The sequence below is a fragment of the Scyliorhinus canicula genome, chromosome 20 (assembly GCF_902713615.1).
Source record: "Scyliorhinus canicula chromosome 20, sScyCan1.1, whole genome shotgun sequence".
Lineage (NCBI taxonomy): Eukaryota > Metazoa > Chordata > Chondrichthyes > Carcharhiniformes > Scyliorhinidae > Scyliorhinus > Scyliorhinus canicula.
Genome location: NC_052165.1, coordinates 39258152 through 39278664, shown reverse-complemented (window position 1 = coordinate 39278664; position 20513 = coordinate 39258152). Strand labels below are relative to the sequence as shown.

Below are 20513 nucleotides of genomic sequence, written 5' to 3'. Positions count from 1 at the left end.
CTCCCTCCCTCCCTCTCCCCCCCACCCCTCCCCATCCCATGCATGCGAGTGCTCCTCACTCTTCATGAGTGGCATGATAGCTAAGGAAGAAGCGTGAGTATTTGTCTTCAAGGTTCCTCCTGACAGTTTCTTTAGTCCAGATTTGAAAGTTTGGACAGTGCTCTCGGCTAGTCCGTTTGATGCTGGGTAAGGTGCAGTTCTAATCTGTTTAACACCATTGAGAGCAGAGAAGTTTTCAAACTCAGTACTTTAGAGTGCCACTTGAGTGCCAACCTAGCACTGTCAGGGTGCGAGGCTGGCAGTGCCAGGGTGAGAGGCTGGCAGTGCCAGGGTGAGAGGCTGGCAGTGCCAGGGTGCTAGGTTGGCAGTGCCAGGGTGCTAGGCTGACAGTGCCAGGGTGCTAGGCTGGCAGTGCCAGGGTGCGAGGCTGGCAGTGCCAGGGTGAGAGGCTGGCAGTGCCAGGGTGCGAGGCTGGCAGTGCCAGGGTGCTAGGCTGACAGTGCCATGGTGCGAGGCTGGCAGTGCCAGGGTGCGAGGCTGGCAGTGCCAGGGTGCGAGGCTGGCAGTGCCAGGGTGCGAGGCTGGCAGTGCCAGGGTGCGAGGCTGGCAGTGCCAGGGTGCGAGGCTGGCAGTGCCAGGGTGCGAGGCTGGCAGTGCCAGGGTGCGAGGCTGGCAGTGCCAGGGTGAGAGGCTGGCAGTGCCAGGGTGCTAGGCTGGCAGTGCCAGGGTGCTAGGCTGGCAGTGCCAGGGTGCGAGGCTGGCAGTGCCAGGGTGCGAGGCTGGCAGTGCCAGGGTGCTAGGCTGGCAGTGCCAGGGTGCGAGGCTGGCAGTGCCAGGGTGCTAGGATGGCAGTGCCAGGGTGCGAGGCTGGCAGTGCCAGGGTGCGAGGCTGGCAGTGCCAGGGTGAGAGGCTGGCAGTGCCAGGGTGCTAGGCTGGCAGTGCCAGGGTGAGAGGCTGGCAGTGCCAGGGTGCTAGGCTGGCAGTGCCAGGGTGCGAGGCTGGCAGTGCCATGGTGCTAGGCTGGCAGTGCCAGGGTGCTAGGCTGGCAGTGCTAGGGTGCTAGGCTGGCAGTGCCAGGGTGCGAGGCTGGCAGTGCCAGGGTGCTAGGCTGGCAGTGCCAGGGTGCTAGGCTGGCAGTGCCAGGGTGCTAGGCTGGCAGTGCCAGGGTGCTAGGCTGGCAGTGCCATGGTGCTAAGGTAGCATTTTGCCCATGCTGGGAATCAGGCTTGGGGATGCTCTGTCCTTATGAGGTGTAGTACAGGGGCCCTCGAGCCCCCCCCCCCCCCCCAACTGGGGCAGTGAGGATCTCGGGATTGCGTTGGGGGATTGAGCGATAAGGGGGCCATTTTTAAGTGGCGTTCCATCTTTTCCAGCACTGGCGGGCAGAGCCCGAGGCCCGAAAAAATAATAATCCCGTTCGTTAGCTGGGTCGTAGCGTCGGGAAACACCCTACTGAACCCGCCAAAACGGGACTCGTTAAATCGTGCCCTGTATCTATTCTTTAGCTACCAGCTATATCCACAATAAACCCTAACTTCTGATCTTTATCCTCATCGTTTCACATTCAGAAATCTGAAACCAGCTCTTTCCATGCTCTTCTTCAATGGTTACATCATAATGTGACAGAAAAGCTAAAGTAATTGGCTGTTTGTGTATTTTAACCACAGGAAATGTTAAAAGATGAAATTCGAACATTAACCTACAGAAATTCCGTCTACCACAACAAACATGTGTTCAAGGATAAAACTGTGCTGGACGTGGGCAGTGGAACTGGGATTTTAGCAATGTTCGCAGCAAGAGCGGGAGCCAGGAAAGTGTTTGGGGTATGTTCTACCCATTGATCATCTACCTTTGGTCAATTTTCTTAAAATGTTTGTGTCAATCAACTTTATAATGCAAATCTACTCCAGTGTGTGACTCTCCTATTCAGTATGGAATAGGGCATCTGGTTTAAGCCTGTTTGTGTTTTTAGTTGATCTTAATCAAGACAGTAACAAGGACTCCTGGGGTAAGGATCTACCAATGCATTCTGGCTCACAACTCCAGGATCCTCTGCTCCAAGTTGCTCTGACTGATGAGGGCTGAATCAATCTGCCACTAATTCGTCCGACTGCCGCTGATGCTCACTGTGCAGGTGTCAAATCCACAACAACTTACATTTATACCACTCTTTTAACTTAATAAAACATCCTAAGGAGCTTCACATGAATGTTATGAGACAAAATTACACACCAAGGATTTTCAGGGGATATTAAACGGCCACAACTTGGTCAAAGAGGTAGGATTTAGGGAGTGTCTGAGAGGAGGAGAGAGTGGAAAGGGTTGGGGACAATTCCAGAGTTTAGGGACCAGGCAACTGAAAACACGGCCATGAAAGGTTCAGCTATAAATATAGTACGGCCAAGAGGAACTCAGAGATCATTTGTGGAGGGAAGTCATTGGTCTGGAGAAGATCACAGAGATAGAGGGGCAAAGCCATGGAGGGGTTTGGTACAAGGATTCTACAATCAAGATGGCTGTTTTGGTCAAATTGCAAAGACACCAGTAGAGATGTGCTAGGTTGCTTCAGTAGACAAGGGAGAAAAGTGAGAAAGTTAAAGATGAGAAAGTTTCTACAGCATTACTCCATTTATTTCAATCACCCACCAAACGATTGATGTCTCCGTTTTTCTTTCCCTTAATCTAGACTTTGCGACGAATATCTGAGTGAAAGTTGGAACTGTCATTGGGATTCACATCGGTTTTGGGTGATTGTAATGCTATAAATAGTTAGCGTGGGATTTAAATAATTTAATAATCTCCATAATCAGCCATTGTGAAAATTATCCCAGGTTTATTTAGAAATACAGTGGACCATGCAACAAAGCATCAGATCAACTTTATTTACACATCTTAAACAAATTAAGGTTAAAGGATGCGGTAACAGCTGAGTTTCTACACTTACCTGGGGCGGGATTCTCCTGTACCCAGCGGGGCGGGGGTCCCGGCGGGATGGAGTGGCGTGAACCACTCTGGCGTCGGCCCGCCCCAAAGGTGCAGAATCCTCCGCACCTTCGGGGCTAGGCTGCTGACGTCATCCCCGCGCATGCGCGGGAGGGGGGTTCACCTTCGTGTCGGCCATCGCGGAGGCTGACATGGCCGACGCGTAGGAAAAGAATGCCCCCACGGCACAGGCCCGCCCGCAGATTGGTGGGCCCCAATCGTGGGCCAGGCCACCGTGCGGGCAACCCCTGGGGCCAGATCGCCCCGTGCCCCTCCCCCCCCAGGACGCCAGAGCCCGCCCACGCTACCAGGTTCCGCCAGTAAGGGACCTAGTCTAATTTATGCCGGCGGGAACTTAGTATTCAGCGGGACTTCGGCACATTGCGGGTCGGAGAATCGCCGGGGGGGGGCGCTGCAAGCGGCCGCCGACTGGTGCGGCGCAATTCTCGCCCCCGCCGAATCTGCGGTGCCTGAGAATTTGGCGGACGACGAGGGCTGCCCCCCGGCGATTCTCCGATCTGGTGGGGGGTCGGAGAATCCCGTCCATGATGTCAGTCCAGAGGAGCAGTCCACAAGCTGGATGAATTGGACAACTGTGGATTCTATGGTTCTATGATAGTGTTTTCATTTGGGACTAAGGGAAGCCCTCCTGTTAAGAGAAAAAGGGCAGCACGGTAGCATAGTGGTTAGCACTGTTGCCTCACAGCTCCAGGTCCCAGATTTGATTCCCGGCTGGGTCACTGTCTGTGTGAAGTCTGCACGTTCTCCCCGTGTGTGCGTGGGTTTCCTCCGGGTGCTCCGGTTTCCTCCCACAGTCCAAAGATGTGCCGGTTAGGTTGATTGGCCTTGCTAAATTGCCCTTAGTGTTCAAAAAGGTTAGGTTGGCTTACGGGGATAAAGGGGATAGGGTGGAGGTGTGGGGTTTGGGTGGGGTGCTCTTTGCAAGGGTCTGAGCGGGTACGATGGGATGAATGGCCTCCTGCTGCACTGTGGATTCTATGGTAACTATGTATCAGCACGCGATCAAAGAGCAGAATTACCTATTTACTCTTTCTGTTTGTATACATGCCCCCGGATCCAAATATCCTCTGACTTACATATGCCAGGACACATAATAGTCGTTGGTAGAAGAACATAGAAAACACAGTGCAGAAGGAAGCCATGCAGCCCATCAAGTCTGCACCGACCACTTAAGCCCTCACTTCCACCCTATCCTCCTCACCCAATAACCCCTCCTAACTTTTTTCGACATGAAGAGCACTTTAGCATGGCCAATGCAACTAACCTGCACTTCTTTGGACTGTGGAAGGAAACCGGAGCACCCGGAGGAAACCCACGCAGACACGGGGAGAACGTGCAGACTCCGCACAGACAGTGAGCCAGCAGGGAATCGAACCTGGGACTCTAGCTGTGGAGCCACAGTGATAACCACTATGCTACCGTGCTGCCCTATGTGCAATCCTTTGAGCAATAATCAAGAGAACTTGATTATTGCTGAAAAAGGCGACACATCGAAGTTTTGCATCATACACTCATCAGAACAGAGCTCAAGCATACCAGGATTAAGGGAAAACAATAATTTATACTGCATGAGAAGAGAATGCTGATTGGTTGACAAGTGGGGCTGGATTTCCCGTCGGCGGGATCCTCCGCTTTGCCGGCAGCGCACTCATGGCTACGGATTTCCCAACGACATCTGAGTGCCCACAATGGGGAAATCCCATTGGCCGGCTGCCGGGACAGAAGATCCCATTGCTGACGGAAGTACGCCACGCCAGAAAAAAATGTGTGATGGGGCGGAGAATTCCACCCGTGGAACTGATTGGGAAGGAGTTATCATGGAGAATGGACAAGCAGACTATTGTCCCACCCATGCTTTTGTTTAATTTAAAATAGGTGCAATGCTTGAAAGTTTTCCTTTTGCCTCAGACAGAAGGCCCTTGTGTATGAATATATGTAGCTTCTCATCGGCTCACTTACATGCACGTGGCTCACTTACGCTTGCTAGGAGCTACAATCTTTAAATATCTTTAAATGTTACAGATCCACTGAACACTGGAAATTATTTGTCCCAGTTAGCTTTATCCAAAGCTTTCACAATTGTAAATGCCATTATATATAGTTTGTGCATAGAGCCAAGATTTGAGTGTAGGAATGATGTTGCAACTGTTGTGTTCACAGGATCCCCCCCCCCCCCCCCCCCCCCCCCTACATGTAAGGCTTCTAATTGGGAGATGAGGTCCTATGCCTCGAATTTGTGTTTAGCTTCACTGGAGTACTGCAGCAGGCCAAGGACAGAAATGTGGGTGTGAGAACTAAATGGCGAATTAACATAGCGAGCAGACAGGATATAGTGCAATAAACAAGTGTAGCTCAGGGACCCAAAAATAGCTTTTCAACATACAGAGAATTGAAAAATTAATTCCATTAAAAGTCTGGTTAGAAAGTTAACGCAGTGAGATTTGACAATGCTATTTCTGTCAACTCACATCTCGTCGCTCCTCCCCTTTCTACACAATCTCAAGCAGACTGAACTGAGTTGAGGCTACGGATGTTGCCCTGAATTTATTCACACTCTCTCATGGCAGAGTGATGATTGCAGACAGTAACGCTCTTGTGGCTCAGGGAGTAAGTTATCTTTAAAGTCACAAGGGAAATTACCTGTGCTAAAATAAATACAATTCAGAAGGATATTTCAGTGCTCAAACGCCCTTACTTTGTGTTTCTTTTAACGCTTCAGATCGAATGTTCCAGTATCTCTGATTATTCAGAGAAGATCATCAAAGCAAACCACTTGGACAATAGTAAGTGACCTAACAAGCACAGTCGTGCATTTATAAATACTTTACACATTAATGAGCTACTCTGTTGAAATGACCAAAATAATTTTGTATTTTCTCGAATTGACTACAAGATTAATTTGAGATTTTTCCCTTGTCAAATTAAATATTTGAAATAGTGTAATTAGTCAGGAAATATTTTCTGAGGAGAAATTGATTTTAAGTTGAAAGAGAATGTTTGGGGTGGGCAGCACGGTAGCATTGTGGATAGCACAATCGCTTCACAGCTCCAGGGTCCCAGGTTCAATTCCGGCTTGGGTCACTGTCTGTGTGGAGTCTGCACATCCTCCCCGTGTGTGCGTGGGTTTCCTCCGGGTGCTCCGGTTTCCTCCCACAGTCCAAAGATGTGCCGGTTACATGGATTGGCCATGCTAAAATACCCTTAGTGTCCAAAATTGCCCTTAGTGTTGGGCGGGGTTACTGGGTTATGGGGATAGGGTGGAGGTGTTGACCTTAGGTAGGGTGCTCTTTCCAGGAGCCGGTGCAGACTCGATGGGCTGAATGGCCTCCTTCTGCACTGTAAATTCTATTAAATGCTCTGGTCCCACCCACTGGGGGAAATGTCGCGGGCAGGGTGGATAATTTGACTGACCATTTAACGGTCCGTTGACCTTGGGGAATTTCCAGTCTCGGAGTAGGTGTGACTGGAAAATCCCACCGTTTGTCTCACAAAAGGATTAATTGTGTCTTGAGGAACTGATTTTCCATTAAAGTTATATCTGATAATAACCTTCCGGTGTCCATATTCTTAAGGGCGGAATTTTACTGCTCTGATGCCGGAGGGATTTTCCTGTCACACCGAAGTTAGTGGACTTTTGAATGGCTCACCATGTTTCCTGCCCCCGCCCCCACCGCTACAGTCAAATTCTGCCCCATGTTGCAATCACTGAAAGGATTCTGCTAAATATATTCTGTATTGCGGCTGATGATGTTAAGGTAAGGGGGAGATGGAGGCATGACAGTAATGTCATCGGACCAGTAATTCAGAGGTCCGAGCTCATGCTCTGGGCTCAAATGCCGTCAGTCAATTATTTTTAAAAACCTCCCCCAGTTGTGGTGACCATGGAACTGTCATCGATTGTCGAGCAGACCCATCAAATTCAGTCAAGGGCAATTAAGGATGGGCACCAAAGGTTGGCCATGCCGGTGACACCCCTGTCCTATGAAAGAATACATTTTTTTTTTTTTTTTTTTTAATAAACAATTTTATTGAGGTAGTTTTTGGCTTTATAAACAGTTACAGACATCCTCAGAAAGGAAGCAAAAAAGGCAAAAATGTGCAAACATCCACGTACTTTCAATACTTCCATCGTAACATATTGCACAAGAAGAATACATTTTTAAAAGTATAAAAATATATTTTACAATTAATCAGAGAATTGTGTGAACTGTTTTACAGTAATCACAATATTTAATGGTAAAGTGGAGGAGGTTGAACTGCCTGTGGATAAAGTTGACATCATAATCAGTGAATGGATGGGTTACAGCCTTTTCTACGAATCAATGCTCAATACAGTCATTTTTGCACGAGATAAGTGGCTGGTAAGTAATTCATCTTAAGTTCCCCGGAGGAGACTGTTTCTTTCTCATTACATTCCAGATAGGATGATCGCGTTTCAGCGACTTACTATAAAAACGCAAAATAAAAGCAGTCATTATAGTTCAATTGTGGAAAGAAAAGAAAGGCTTGCATTTATCAAGCACCTTTTCCAAACTCGGGATGTCCCAGAGCAGCCAATGAAGTGCATTGCCCAGTGCCGTCACTGTCATAATGTAGGGAATGCAGCAGTCAATGTGTGCACAGAAAGATCCCACAAACATCCATGACCAGATTTTTTGTGGTGTTGATTGAGTAATAAATATTGGCCAAAACACGGGAGGAAATCCCTCTGGATCACTTGAAATAGTTGGCCATGCAATCTTTTACACCCATCTGAGAGGGTAGAGGTGTGATTCAGACTGGAAGTGTTAATCAGATATCAATGCTGTGGCCTGCAGGGTAATCGGGAAGTGTAATCTGGGCTCTGATAGTTGAGTAGATAACAGTAAAAGTATGCAACAGTTGCGGGTTGGATGCTGCTTTGTACGTGCAGTTCAAAATGTGATATCTTTATCAGGTGAATAGATTACGAGATCCATTTCCCCAAAATTCACCAACAGAAACCTGGAGGGCTGATGTTCCCAGATCGAGCCACACTGTACATCGTTGCTATTGAAGATCGACAGTACAAGGACTTCAAAATCCACTGTAAGATCATGTCTGAATGTTGTGCATTCGCTTCTTCCTGTGCTCCATTCTCACATTTGAAGGTCTGAACCTGGGCTTCATTTTTAGGGAGCAATTTTGCGCCACCAGCTGGTGAATGGCGACAAGGGCATAAAATCTCGTGAGAATTGGAAAACGTGATTCTCGCTGGCGGGCTCTCAATTTCCGATTTTTCCCTGCCCCTTGCCGGTGACATAATGAAGTTTCATACCAGAATATGTGGGGATGTCAATTCAATACATTTTAATAAATTTTAACATGTTTAGCGGGCTTCCCCATCATGTCATCCACCCACATTTGGAATTCCCCCCTCGTCAATGTGATGTCACGTTGGCGAGGTCTACAACTGCTTTCCAAAAATGTGAGGCAGTCAAAGGAATCATGCTGGGCGCATTGCCCCCTGACACCATCACTGACCCCTGTCACTGCCTCCTGGTATGGCCAGCGAGTGTGGGAGGGGGTTCCCTGGATTCATTGTGTGGGGAGGGGATGTATTTTTTATCTGCAGACATTTGTGGTCATCTCCATGGTTTTGCCACTAGCTAAAATTACAAACTGTGAATCTTCAGAGCTGGTCTGAGAAACACATTCAATCCCATCCATGAGGAGACAGATGACTCTGGCAGCTGGGTAAGAGTGACCTGAGAAATACTGTCCATCCCACCAGCCTTCTGCTTGGGACCTTTTCCACAAGTGTTCAGGGGCAAGAGTAGGCCATTCAGCCCTTATAGAAACTGTTCTGCCATTCGATAAGATCACGGCTGATCTGGAGGTGGTCTCAACTCCACTTTCCTGTCTGTCCCCTCCCACTTGTCAATCAGAAATCTCTCTACCTCAGCCTTCAATATGGCCAACGACTAAGCTTTCACACACCAACGGCCGTCTGAGAAAGAAAATAAACTCTCCTCATCTCAGTCTTAAATGGCAGAGATCTCATTTTTAAGTGTGTCCCCTAGTTCTAGACTCCCCTCCAGTGGGAAACATCATTTCCCAGAAGCACAGCCAAGACTGGGAACTCGAAAGTGAGAGGGATTTGATCCTTTGGGATGAAAGAGAGAATTTGCACTTCCAATCACAGTTTTCATCTACTCATGGCTTTCCCAATGATTTACGGCCAATGGGATACTTTGGAAGTGGATTCACTGATGTTAAGCCGGGCAATTTAGCAGTTTGTGGTCCTGTGGTCCAGTGAGTTCAGGTCCCACCCCAGGACTTGATGGCTAAGGAAGGTGTGTTCCTAACACAGTGACAGAGGTTGAGTGTCAACCTGCAAATCCTTCCGACTTGCCAATGGCTGGTGGTAAGAGCAGGAGAGAATCCTGGTCAGCCATGTTTGACGTGGAGCAGCACCCCTCAAGCTATAAGCCCCTGGCAACAGATTAACAATGTGTTCCAGGAATTACAGGCTGCGGGAATGGACAAAAGTCTGCCTTGAAATTGGAATTTCAGCAGTTAATGTGTGCGCACCAAGATCCCAAATATAACATTGAGCAACAAATCCCAAATCTGTGTGCCTCTCAACCCCTCCGTATTCCACTCACTCCCTCCATGCATGGCGCAACCCCTCCAACCGTCACACCATTCCCCCCCCCCCCACCCCAGCACCAAACCCCTCCCATGTGCCAGTAACCCCGGTATGTTGGTGTTGTCTCCCTTTGTTTTCCACTCTACAATTTGAGTTGATTTTCTGTGTCTCCTTTCCTTGAGGGTGGGAAAACGTTTATGGTTTCGACATGACATGTATCAGGAATGTTGCCATAAAGGAACCTCTCGTGGACATTGTGGATCCCAAACAAGTTGTTACCAATGCTTGTCTCATCAAGGTGTGGTGAGCCTCTTTTGTAATAATCAGTTTTGTCATGACAAGAAATGAAGTTGATGCGATCGGTTTGATTTGCAACCTATACTACCCCATACTTGCTGGTTTATCCCCCTCGGTATGTAGTCAGGAATCTGGGGAACAGTCTTGGCTGAAGATTCCTTCCTCGTCCCAGCTGCAAATTAAAAAAAAGCAAGAGTCCAGAAATGGAACCGCACAGCGCCTGTTTCTCAGATGCTGCCTGCCGCACCGAGCTTCAATATAGTTGGGCAGGAAGCATGCGCTGGAACTCTACCATCCACCTTATTGAATCAGGTAGATATACTGGTGGCTGGAGCGCACATGAGAACATTTAAGTGCTTGCTAACTTGTTCAGGTTAGGTTTCTGTTGATCTGTTAAGAGTTTTCAGTAAGAAATAGATGACCTTCCCATTCCTCAGTTCCATCTAAGGCTTGGATTTGAGCCCCCTTCGTCCAGCATAAATGGTGTGTGGGAAGGGTTTACGTGAGACTGAGGCTGTCCCCACCAGGTGCCATTTCACTTTCGACGGGGCCCCTGCAACAGGCTGAGGAGGGAGGAGCCCAGTGGCTAGGAGATGATCACAGTAAGTCTTGTAAAATGATATTTGCCTGAACTCCATGAGAGGCAGAAGACCCCCCTCCTCCCATGCACCCCACATCAATCCATTGCCCCAGAATCACCGTCCCTAGACTTCTCAAGTCCCACACTCTCTTATCCCTCTGTGTTGAAACCAGCTGTCAAGCCCTGCTAGTTTTTTTGGGGGGGGCATAATCTGTATCCCATCATCCAATGCCACTCCCCTTGGTCCTTCGTCTCCCCCACCTCCACCAATCAATCCCCATCATCCTCAAAATGGCCCCCAATAATTTGGGGCTAAAATGCTCATTGGGTACTTGGTTTAATTTTTGAAGAGATGTGAATGTTGTTGTTGAACTGTGTTGAGAAGTAACTGGAATGTTTCCCCAACTAGGAGGTGGACATCTACAATGTGAAGACTGAGGACCTGTCATTTATTTCTACATTCTGTCTTCAAGTGCAGCGGAATGAATACATTCACGCTTTGGTCACATATTTTAACATTGAGTTTACAAAGTGCCACAAAAAAACTGGATTTTCTACAGGTACTTGTCAACAGCTGTTATATTTTACTTTAATCAAACCAGCTTTGGAATCTAGAATATTCAGAATCCAGGTGAGCTGTAACATTTTCTCTTATGCAATCACAGACTTCTACAGCACACTGTGGGCGGAATTCTCCAGCCGTGTCCGCCTGGCGAACGGAGAATCCTGCCCGAGGTCAATGGACTTCTCCATTGGTCGTGTCTCACCCGTGGCGTTCTGCGGTGGGCGGGGCGGAAGAATCCAGCCCTGTGCCTCTTTGAAAGAATTGCCCAATTTAGTCCCTCATCCCAGCTTTTCCTTCAGGAGCCTGCCAATTAGTCCCTTTCAAGTCCATGTCAATTGCCTTTGAAATTTGATTTGCTCGGGAGAACATGGAGCGACACTATAAAATAAATGTTACAATTCTAAAAGGAGTGCAGTACCAGAGGGACCTGGGTGTCTTTGTGCATAAGTCATTGGAGGTGACAGGACAGGTTGGGAAAATGGTTCATAAGGCATCCAGCATCCTGGGCCTAATATGGGCATAGAGTACAAGAGCAAGAAAGTAATGTTAAATCTGTATAAAATATTGGTTGAGCCTCAATTTCAGTAATGGGTCCAGTTCTGAGTGCCACAGTTCAGGAAGGATGTGAAAGCATTAGAGAAAATGTAGAAGATATACATGAGAATGGTTCCAGGGATGAGGAACTTCGGTTATGCAGAAAGATTGGGGACTATTTTCCTTGGAGAACTGTTGGGAGGTTATGAGGCGCCTAATCAGCACGGCTAGGAAGGGCCTACTCCATTAGGGGAGAGGTCAGGGGTCATAGGTTTAAAGTAATTGGTAGAAGGATTGGAGGGGAGTTCAGGGGAGCTATTCTTCACCCAGGGAGTGGCGGGAGTCTGGAACCCACTGTTGACACGGTTGGGAAAGGCACAATTGAAAACAAAATGAGGTTGTTGGCCAAGAGCTGGAAAGGGGGGTGTTCAGTTGGATCACTCTCTCTGCTCGCACAGACATAATGGGCGAAAAGACCTCCTTCTGAGCTGTAAATTTTCAGTTTCTATTTCTGGCCTAATTTGAATAAATTTTAGTTGATTGTTTTCTCGATTTTTGTATGCCCAGTGAAGTTTAACTATATCAAACATATTACGAGTGTTTTTTAAGATCGATAATACTGGCTTGCAATTCTTCTGCAGCCCCTGATGCTCCGTATACACACTGGAAACAGACAGTGTTTTACTTAGAAGACTGCCTGACTGTGAAACGGGGAGAGGAGATTTGTGGTACCATATCAATGAACCCCAATGCAAAAAATAATGTAAGTCAAATTTAAACACTTCAGCACAATGGAAAGGTCAACTCTGTTCAATGTTTTTAAAATTAATTTTTGGGATTTTGGGACAGCATTTATTGCCCACCCCTAATTGCCTTTGAGAAGCTGGTGGTGTGTCGCTGTAGTTCATGTGTTGTAGGTACACCCACAGTGCTGTTAGAGAGGGAGTTCGAGGATTCTGGTCCAGTGGCAGTGAAGGAACAGTGAGATATTTCCAAGTCAGGATGGTGTGTGGCTAGGAGGGGAACTTGCAGGTGTCGGTGTTCCCAGATGCTGTTCGGGAGTTTCAGGATTTTGACCCTTGTCCTTCTAGATGGCAGTGGTCGTGGGTTTGAATGGCGCTGTTGAAGGAGCCTTAGTGAGTTCCTGCCGTGCATCTTGTAGATGATACATGTGGCTGTTACCGTGCATTGCTGTTGGAGGGAGTGAATGTTTGTGGAAGGAGTGTTAATCAAGCAGGCTTCTTTGCCTTGGACACGCTTATTGAGTGCTGTTGGAGCTGTACTCACCGTAAGCAAGCGGAAAGCATTCCAACACATCCTGACTTGTGCCCTGTAGATAGTGGAGTGGCCTTGGGGAGTCAGGAGGTGAGATACTCACTGCAGAATTCCCAACCTCTGATCTATTCTTGGAGCCACAGTATGTATAAGTCTAGTCCTGCTCGCTTTCTGGGCTGTAGTTTAATATTTACTTTTAGCAATAGTCCTGGTGTTGAAATAATGGTTAATGATTAATGGTTAGTGTTAGTTGTAGTTAATGAGTCCATTTGTAGGAAGGATCTGATTGCACTGGAGAGAGTGCAAAGGAGATTTACTGGGATGATGACTGGGTTGGAGTGTCTGAGCTATGAGGAAAGATTGGATAGGCTGTGGCTGTTTTCCCTGGAGCGGTGAAGGTTGAGAGGGGACATGATAGAGGTGTACAGGATTATGAGGGGCATCCATTAGTAGAGGGGTCAATAACCAGGAGGATTATATTAAGATAAGAGGGAGATCGCTAAGAGGAAAGTTGAAGAAAAATGTTTTCACTCAGAGGGTGGTGGGAGTGTGAGCTGAAAGGGCATTTGAGTGAGAAGCTCCCACAACATTAAAGAAGTATTTAGATATTCACTCGCACAGCCCTAACCTCCAGGGCTATGGGCCAAGCGCTAGAAAGTGGGATTGGGGTAGTCAGATCATTGTTCGTCGGCATGGACACAATGGGCCGAATGGCCTCCTTCCATGCTGTAAACGTCTATGAATCTATGTTTATCATGCATTTTATCATTATTCAGAAAAGGGAATCTGCCATCTCTCCCGGATCTGACTCCACTAAGTGGCTGGTTCTTAATGCTCCCTAATAGGGATGGCCAGTAAGTTACCATGAAAATATGTCGATAGGTTATCATCCCAAATCTCAAGAATAATAAGGAAAAGTCTCTCTGGCTACAGGTTTTGATTACATAGAATTACATTCAGCATAGAAACAGACCACTCGGCCTATCGAAACCCATTCTGCAATCCCTCCCCCTCTTAACTTAATCAGCAAAGCCCTTCATTACCTTCTCCCTCAAACGTTTACTTAGCTTCTCATTAAATGCCTCAAGCATCCTCTGTGGTAGGGAGTTCTCTGGGCAAAGAGGTTTCCTGTACTGAATTCCTTATTTGATTTATTAGCTACTATCTTCTGTTGAAAGCCTCCAGTTACGCTGTCTTCCACAAGAGTGAGCAATCTCTTGCTCTACTCTATCAAATAAATTTAAAAGCTTTGGTCACTTTTCTTTCGTAAAAGAGAAAAGAGGCCCAGTCTGTCAATCTTTTCCTGATAATGCCCTCTCATTTCTGGTATCATCCTTGTTAATCTTTTTAAGACCATGTCCACTGCCTTGATAGCCTTTACTGTAGAATGCCGACCAGAGCTGTACGCAGAACTCTAAATGTGGTCCAACCAAAGTTCTAAACAGGTTGAGCATAATATTCATTAATGTCCTTTAGGGAAGGAAATCTGGGGCGGGATTCGCCAATAATGGGGCGATGTCCCCACTCCAGCGGGTGATTCCTCTGGACTTTCCAGAAGAAAGTCCAGAGTGATTCTCCTACCTGAGGGGGGCGAGCAAGGTCCCAGAGTACTCCATGCAGCTCTGTCTGCTGATACGGGGCCCTGCACTTCCAGTCGGGAGTCCACGCATGCGCACGGCGGTAGCCTTTGGCGGGCGCCCCAGGCAACATGGCAGACTCACACCGTGGAGCGGCCCCAAAGATATAGACCCCCCTGAGATGGCGCGCACCTGTAGATCGGTGGCCCCCATTGCTGGCCTGGGCATCACTGAGGGCCCCACTCCCCCCCTCTGCCCGGTGAAGGATCCCCCCGCCCTCCACCAGGGCGGCCGCGGTTAGAACCACGCCGTCAGGAACTCGGCCAGTTGTCGGCGGAGAATCGCCGCGGGGGCCTCTGTCAATGGCCCCTACCCGCACCGCGTGGACCACGTATGTGCAATTTGCGGGGGAACCGGAGAATCGCGGGATAGGCTTAGCATCGGTTTTTCAGCATCAATGCCCATTCTCAGCCCCCGCGCCGATTGCGATTTTGGATGAAGGCTCGAAGAATCCCCCCCCCCCCGCCCCCCCCCGCTGTCCTTACCCAGTCTGGCCAACACGTGACTGCAGACCCACAGCAATGTGCTTGACTCTTAACTGCTCCTCTGCAATGGCTGAGTAAACCACTCAGTTCAAGGGCAATTAGGGATGGGCAATTAATGCAGGCCCAGCCAGAGATGCCCAGGTCCCAGTAAAGAATAAAAACAACTTCCTTATTTCAAATCTAACCCTCTTGAAATAAGGCCTGATTCTTGATTTGCTTTCTTGTAGCCTTGTTAACCTGTACTTACCATTTTTAACAATTGATATATTTGTGCTCTCGAGAGTCCTTTGCTTCCCCGTTTAGATTCTTATTTTCGAAGAAAGACGCATCCTCCTTATTCTTCTTGCCAAAATGTGCCTCGCAGTTATCTATGCTGAGATTCATTTGCCAATTATTCGCTCATTCTGCAACAGATCTGTGTATTTCCAGCATGTTTATTGGTTTCAGCTCAGGTTTGCTATTTTGTTTCATTGCTGCGAGATTGTCGAATGTTTTATGCCTCAATGTGCCACCTTTGCTGACCAGCCTCCCAGCAGAAACCTGGGCCCAATTCAAAAAATTCAAGGTCGTACCTCAGTGAGTTAATTTCTGCATCCCACCATATGTTGAAGCTCCCTGGTGCACAATGACTCGTGCGTAACCTGAGGCTGGCCCAGGTATATCTCAGCTTGCAAAATCTTCAGCTGATACCTAATTGACCCCAGAAAAACATGTTGAAATTGTTGCTTAACAGCAAGAGAACAACAAAAATGTTTTAATATTTATACTTTCAGTGATGTTAGATTCTCAATCCTCAGTAATAATATTTTCAAATCCCTCCACGGTCACTATCTGTAAACCTCTCCAGTCCCAGTTCAGTTCTGGCTCCTTCAGAATCCCCAATTTTAATGGCTCCACCATTGTTGGCCCTGCCTCGAGTTACCTGAACTGAAAGCTCTGGAATCCTCTCCCTAAATCTCTCACCCTCTCTAACTTACTTTTCTCCTTTAGGAAATCGACAGAAATGTGGTTGACTCTTACCTGTCCTCTGAAAATGCCTAGCAAGCCAGTCAGTTCAAGGGGCAGCACAGTGGTTAGCACTGCTGCCTCACAGCGCCAGAGGCCCAGGTTCAATTCTGGCCTTGGATGACTGTCTGTGTGGAGTTTGCACTTACTCCCCGTTCTGTGTGGGTTCCCTCCGGCGCTTCAGTTTCTCCCACAGTCCAAAGATGTGCAGGTTAGGTGGATTGGCCATGATAAAATTGCCTTTTGTGCAAAAGACAAGGCTGAGGCATTCGCAACAATCTTCAGCCAGAAGTGCTGAGTGGATGACCCATCTCGGTCTCTTCTGGAGGTCCCCAGCCTCACAGATGGATGTCTTCAGCCAATACGATTCACTCTACGTGATATCAACAAGCGGCTGAAGGCACTGGATACTGCAAAGGCTATGACCCTGACAATATTCCGGCAATAGCACTGAAGGTTTGTGCTCCAGAACTTGCCGCAGCCCTAGCCAAGCTGTTCCAATACAGCTACAACACTGGCATCTACCCAGCAATGGGGGAAATTTCCCAGGTATGTCCTGTACACAAGAAACAGGAAAAATCCAACCCAGCCAATTACTGCCCTATCAGTCTACTCTCAATCATCAGCAAAGTGATGGAAGCAGTCATCAACAGTGCTATCAAACATCACTTACTCAGCAATAAGTGGGGCTGGTTTAGCTCAGTGGGCTAGACAGCTGGTTTGTGATGCAGAACAAGGCCAGCAGCGCAGGTTCAATTCCCGTACCAGCTGAGAATTCTGAATTCTCCCTCTGTGTACCTGAACAGGCGCCGGAATGTGGCGACTAGAGGCTTTTCACAGTAACTTCATTGCAGTGTTAATGTAAGCCTACTTGTGACAATAAAAGAGTATTTATGAATTCATTACCACAGCAAGTAGTTGATGCTAAAACTTTGAATATATTCAAGATGCAGCTGGATACAGCACTTGGGGAGCATGGGATCAAAGGCTGTGGGGAGAAAGCAGGATTAGGCTATTGAGTTGGATGATCAGCCATGATCGTGATGAATGGCAGAGCAGGCTCGAAGGGCCAAAAGGCCTCCTCCTGCTCCTATCTTCTATGTATCTATAACCTGCTCACAGACGCTCAGGGTTACTCAGCTCCTGACCTCATTACAGCATTGGTTCAAACACGAACAAAAGAGCTGAATGCCAGAGGTGAGGTGAGAGTGACTGCCCTTGACAGCAGGACAGCATTGACCGAGTATGGCATCAAGGAGCCCGAGCTAAACTGGAGTCAATGGGAATCAGGGGGGAAACTCTCCGCTGCTTGGAGTCACACCTGGCACAAAGGAAGATGGTTGTGGTGGTTGGAGGTCAATCAGGTTTGCTCCAGAACATCACTGCAGGAGTTCCTCAGGATAGTGTCCCAGGCCCAACCATCTTCAGCTGCTTCATCAATGACCTTCCTTCCATCATAAGGTCAGAAGTGGGGATGTTTGTGGATGACTGCACATTATTCAGCACCATTTGCGACTCCTCAGATAATGAAGCAGTCCATGTCCAAATTAGCTAATATAAAAAGCAAATCACTGCGGATGGTGGAATCGGAAACAAAACCAGAAAACACTGGACAATCTCAGCAAGTCTGACAGCATGTGCGGAGCGAAATGGGAGCTGACGTTTCGAGTCTGGTTGACTCTTTGTCAAAGCTTGGATTGACAAGTAGCAATTATATTTCCGCCACAAGAGTGCCAGGCAATGACCATCTCCTACAAGACAGGATCTACAAGACTGCCCTTGACATTGAATGGTATTACCATCGCTGAATCTTCCACAATCAACATCCTGGGGGTTACCATTGATCAGAAATTGAACTGGACTAGTCACATTAATACTGTGGCTACCAGGACAGGTCAAAGGCTAGGAATCCTACGGTGAGTAACTCACCTCCTGACCCCACCAAAGCCTGTCCACCATCTGCAAGGCACAGGTTCAGAGCACAATGGAATACTCTCCACTTGCCTGGATGAGTGCAGCTCCAACAACACTCAAGAAGCTCAATGCCATCCAGGATAAACCTTGATTGCAGCCCCCCACCCCGTCCACAAACATTCAAACCTTCTACCACCACCGAACAGTGTGTACCATCTACAAGATGCACTGCGGTAACTCACCAAGGTTCCGTCGACAGCACCTTCCATACCCACAACCACTGTCATCTAGAGGAACAAGAGCAGCAGATACCTGGGAACCCCATCACCTGGATGTTCCCCTCCAAGTCACTCACCAACCTGACTTGGCAATATATTGTTGTTCCTTCACTGTCGCTGGGGCAAAATCCTGGCACTCCCTCCCTAACAGCACAGTGGGTGCCTACACCTCAAAGACAGCAGTGGTTTAAGAAGGCAACTCACCACCACCTGTAGGGCAAGAAGGGATGGGCAATAAATAGAACAGTACAGCACAGAACAGGCCCTTCGGCCCTCGATGTTGTGCCGAGCAATGATCACCCTACTCAAGCCCACGTATCCACCCTACACCAGTAACCCAACAACCCCCATTAACCTTATTTTTAGGACACTAAGGGCAATTTAGCCTGGCCAATCCACCTAACCCGCACATCTTTGGACTGTGGGAGGAAACCGGAGCACCCGGAGGAAACCCACGCGCACACGGGGAGGACGTGCAGACTCCACACAGACAGTGACCCGGCCGGGAATCGAACCTGGGACTCTGGAGCTGTGAAGCATTTATGCTAACCACCATGCTGCCCTTGTATGCTGGCCTAACCAGCGACGCCCACATCCCTTTAAATTATTTATTTTTAAAACCAGGATCTGCCTTCTTGTAGTTTAGCTTCAAGTAGAGAAACAGAACTGAGTTTGTGATTCTGTAATAACCGCTATCATTTGGGTATTTGGTTTTATTGCAGCGAGATCTGGATTTCACACTGCAGCTGGATTTCAGAGGCCAGCTGTGCGAAATATCTCTGTCTCATGATTACAAAATGCGTTAAGTGAACTCCACAGAGACAGTCACATCTTGGACGCGAACGTCACATTTGAAGTGATTCTAGAATTACGAATATTAAAGATTATAAAAGCCTGCAGCCAGCAACCTTCCTGCAAGTCAAGAATAAGCTGCTAGAGAAGTAGAACAGTCATTTCTGCCATTTGGTCGCAAAGCGATACTCTCCATTTAACCAGCGCTATATACAGCCACTGGGGCAATGTGTTCCAGCAACTGGAAATCAAATCTGTCACTTTAAAGTGAAGCTGGTATTTGTTTTAAGAGCCTGGTTGTTACACCAGGAGAGCTCTCAGAATGAATGCCAGGAGAAACCAAACATTTAGTTGGATATTAATGGCTGTTTCACGCCTGCTTGTAAGAAGTGTTGAAATTATATTTTGCCAGAAAAAACTTCTGTCAAGATTAGAAAGAGAATACTCTTGGGTGTCCTGTGCAACCTTAGAAACTACATTCCACAATAGATTGATTTCCTCTCGTTACTACTGGAGAAAACCTGGTCACACAGATCTTCGTCTGGCTTACCCTTTAATGCTTTCAGCTCGGGCAGTTCATTAGGATCAAATTATTTTCAATCTCCCAGTGCTAACAGCTTTCCGTGAATTTTAAAGGCCAAAATGTTTCCCTCAAGTTTCAGCTGAAAGGTTCCCTTCGTGTATTATGCATTCGGTGAATGTAATTTTTTTGGTGACTGATCATCGGCAAGTTACAAAAATAGAATTTAATTTGTTTTCCATTATCATGTTTGCGTAAAATGAGCACAAGTGAAGTTTCAAGTGTTGCTTGATAGAAACTGGCATTAAAAAAAAGAGATTGTAGTTTGTGTTGCTTGTATCGAGTTCAGGATGTCAGTATTCCGTGTGTTCTAATCCAGTGATGATAGCATGTATCTAAAATGAAATATTTGCCAAAAGGTTGGGTGGTAGCCTTTCTCATTCATGTCTGTTCTTTTACCACAACGCTATTTGAATTATGCATTTAACTTATTTGATCTATTTTGTTAAAAAAATTGTCTTTTTTAAAATGCAATAAATTCATTTATTCACCAATTAAACATCAAATGGTCTTTCCATTATTCTTTATTGGCATTGCTGGTGATGAGCTGCCTTCTTGAACCGCTGCAGTCCATGTGATGTAGGTACACCCAGGGTGCTGTTCGGGAGGGATTTCCAGGATTTTGATCCAGTGACAGTGAAGAACAGCGAGATATTTCCAAGTCAGGATGATGTGTGTCTTGGAGGAGAAATTCCAGGTGGTTGTGTGCCCGCGCAATCGTACAAGTTCCTCTTAATTTGTACACAAACTGGCTAAAAGGAGTTGGTCTGTAGCAATTCACAAAGCACCCTCCAGCTGAGAGTTAGAACTTCACCATTTGTCGCCTCTTCATTGGAATATGGTAGCGGTGGTCTGCTCAGAGGAAACATCTAGTCAACACCTGTCACATATATAATTGGAAAACATCACACACTGTCCCTTTCCAAAGATAAACACAAGGGAATAGGAAACTACATT

The 20513-nt window shown here is 47.3% G+C and overlaps 1 protein-coding gene across 3 annotated transcripts in view; it reads left to right on the top strand.

Moving 5' to 3' along the window:
* The window catches only part of prmt8b (protein arginine methyltransferase 8b), a 60410-nt gene extending 40360 nt beyond the window's left edge, over positions 1–20050 (top strand). For all 3 annotated transcript variants that reach the window (XM_038780938.1, XM_038780939.1, XM_038780937.1), the window contains exons 3-10: positions 1669–1824; positions 5724–5787; positions 7223–7365; positions 7984–8071; positions 9797–9912; positions 10901–11051; positions 12232–12353; positions 18907–20050. In XM_038780938.1, coding sequence (XP_038636866.1) covers positions 1669–1824; positions 5724–5787; positions 7223–7365; positions 7984–8071; positions 9797–9912; positions 10901–11051; positions 12232–12353; positions 18907–18990 — 924 coding nt within the window. In that variant the 3' untranslated portion in view covers positions 18991–20050. The remainder of the gene's footprint in view (positions 1–1668; positions 1825–5723; positions 5788–7222; positions 7366–7983; positions 8072–9796; positions 9913–10900; positions 11052–12231; positions 12354–18906) is intronic.
* The last annotated feature ends 463 nt before the right edge of the window (positions 20051–20513 follow it).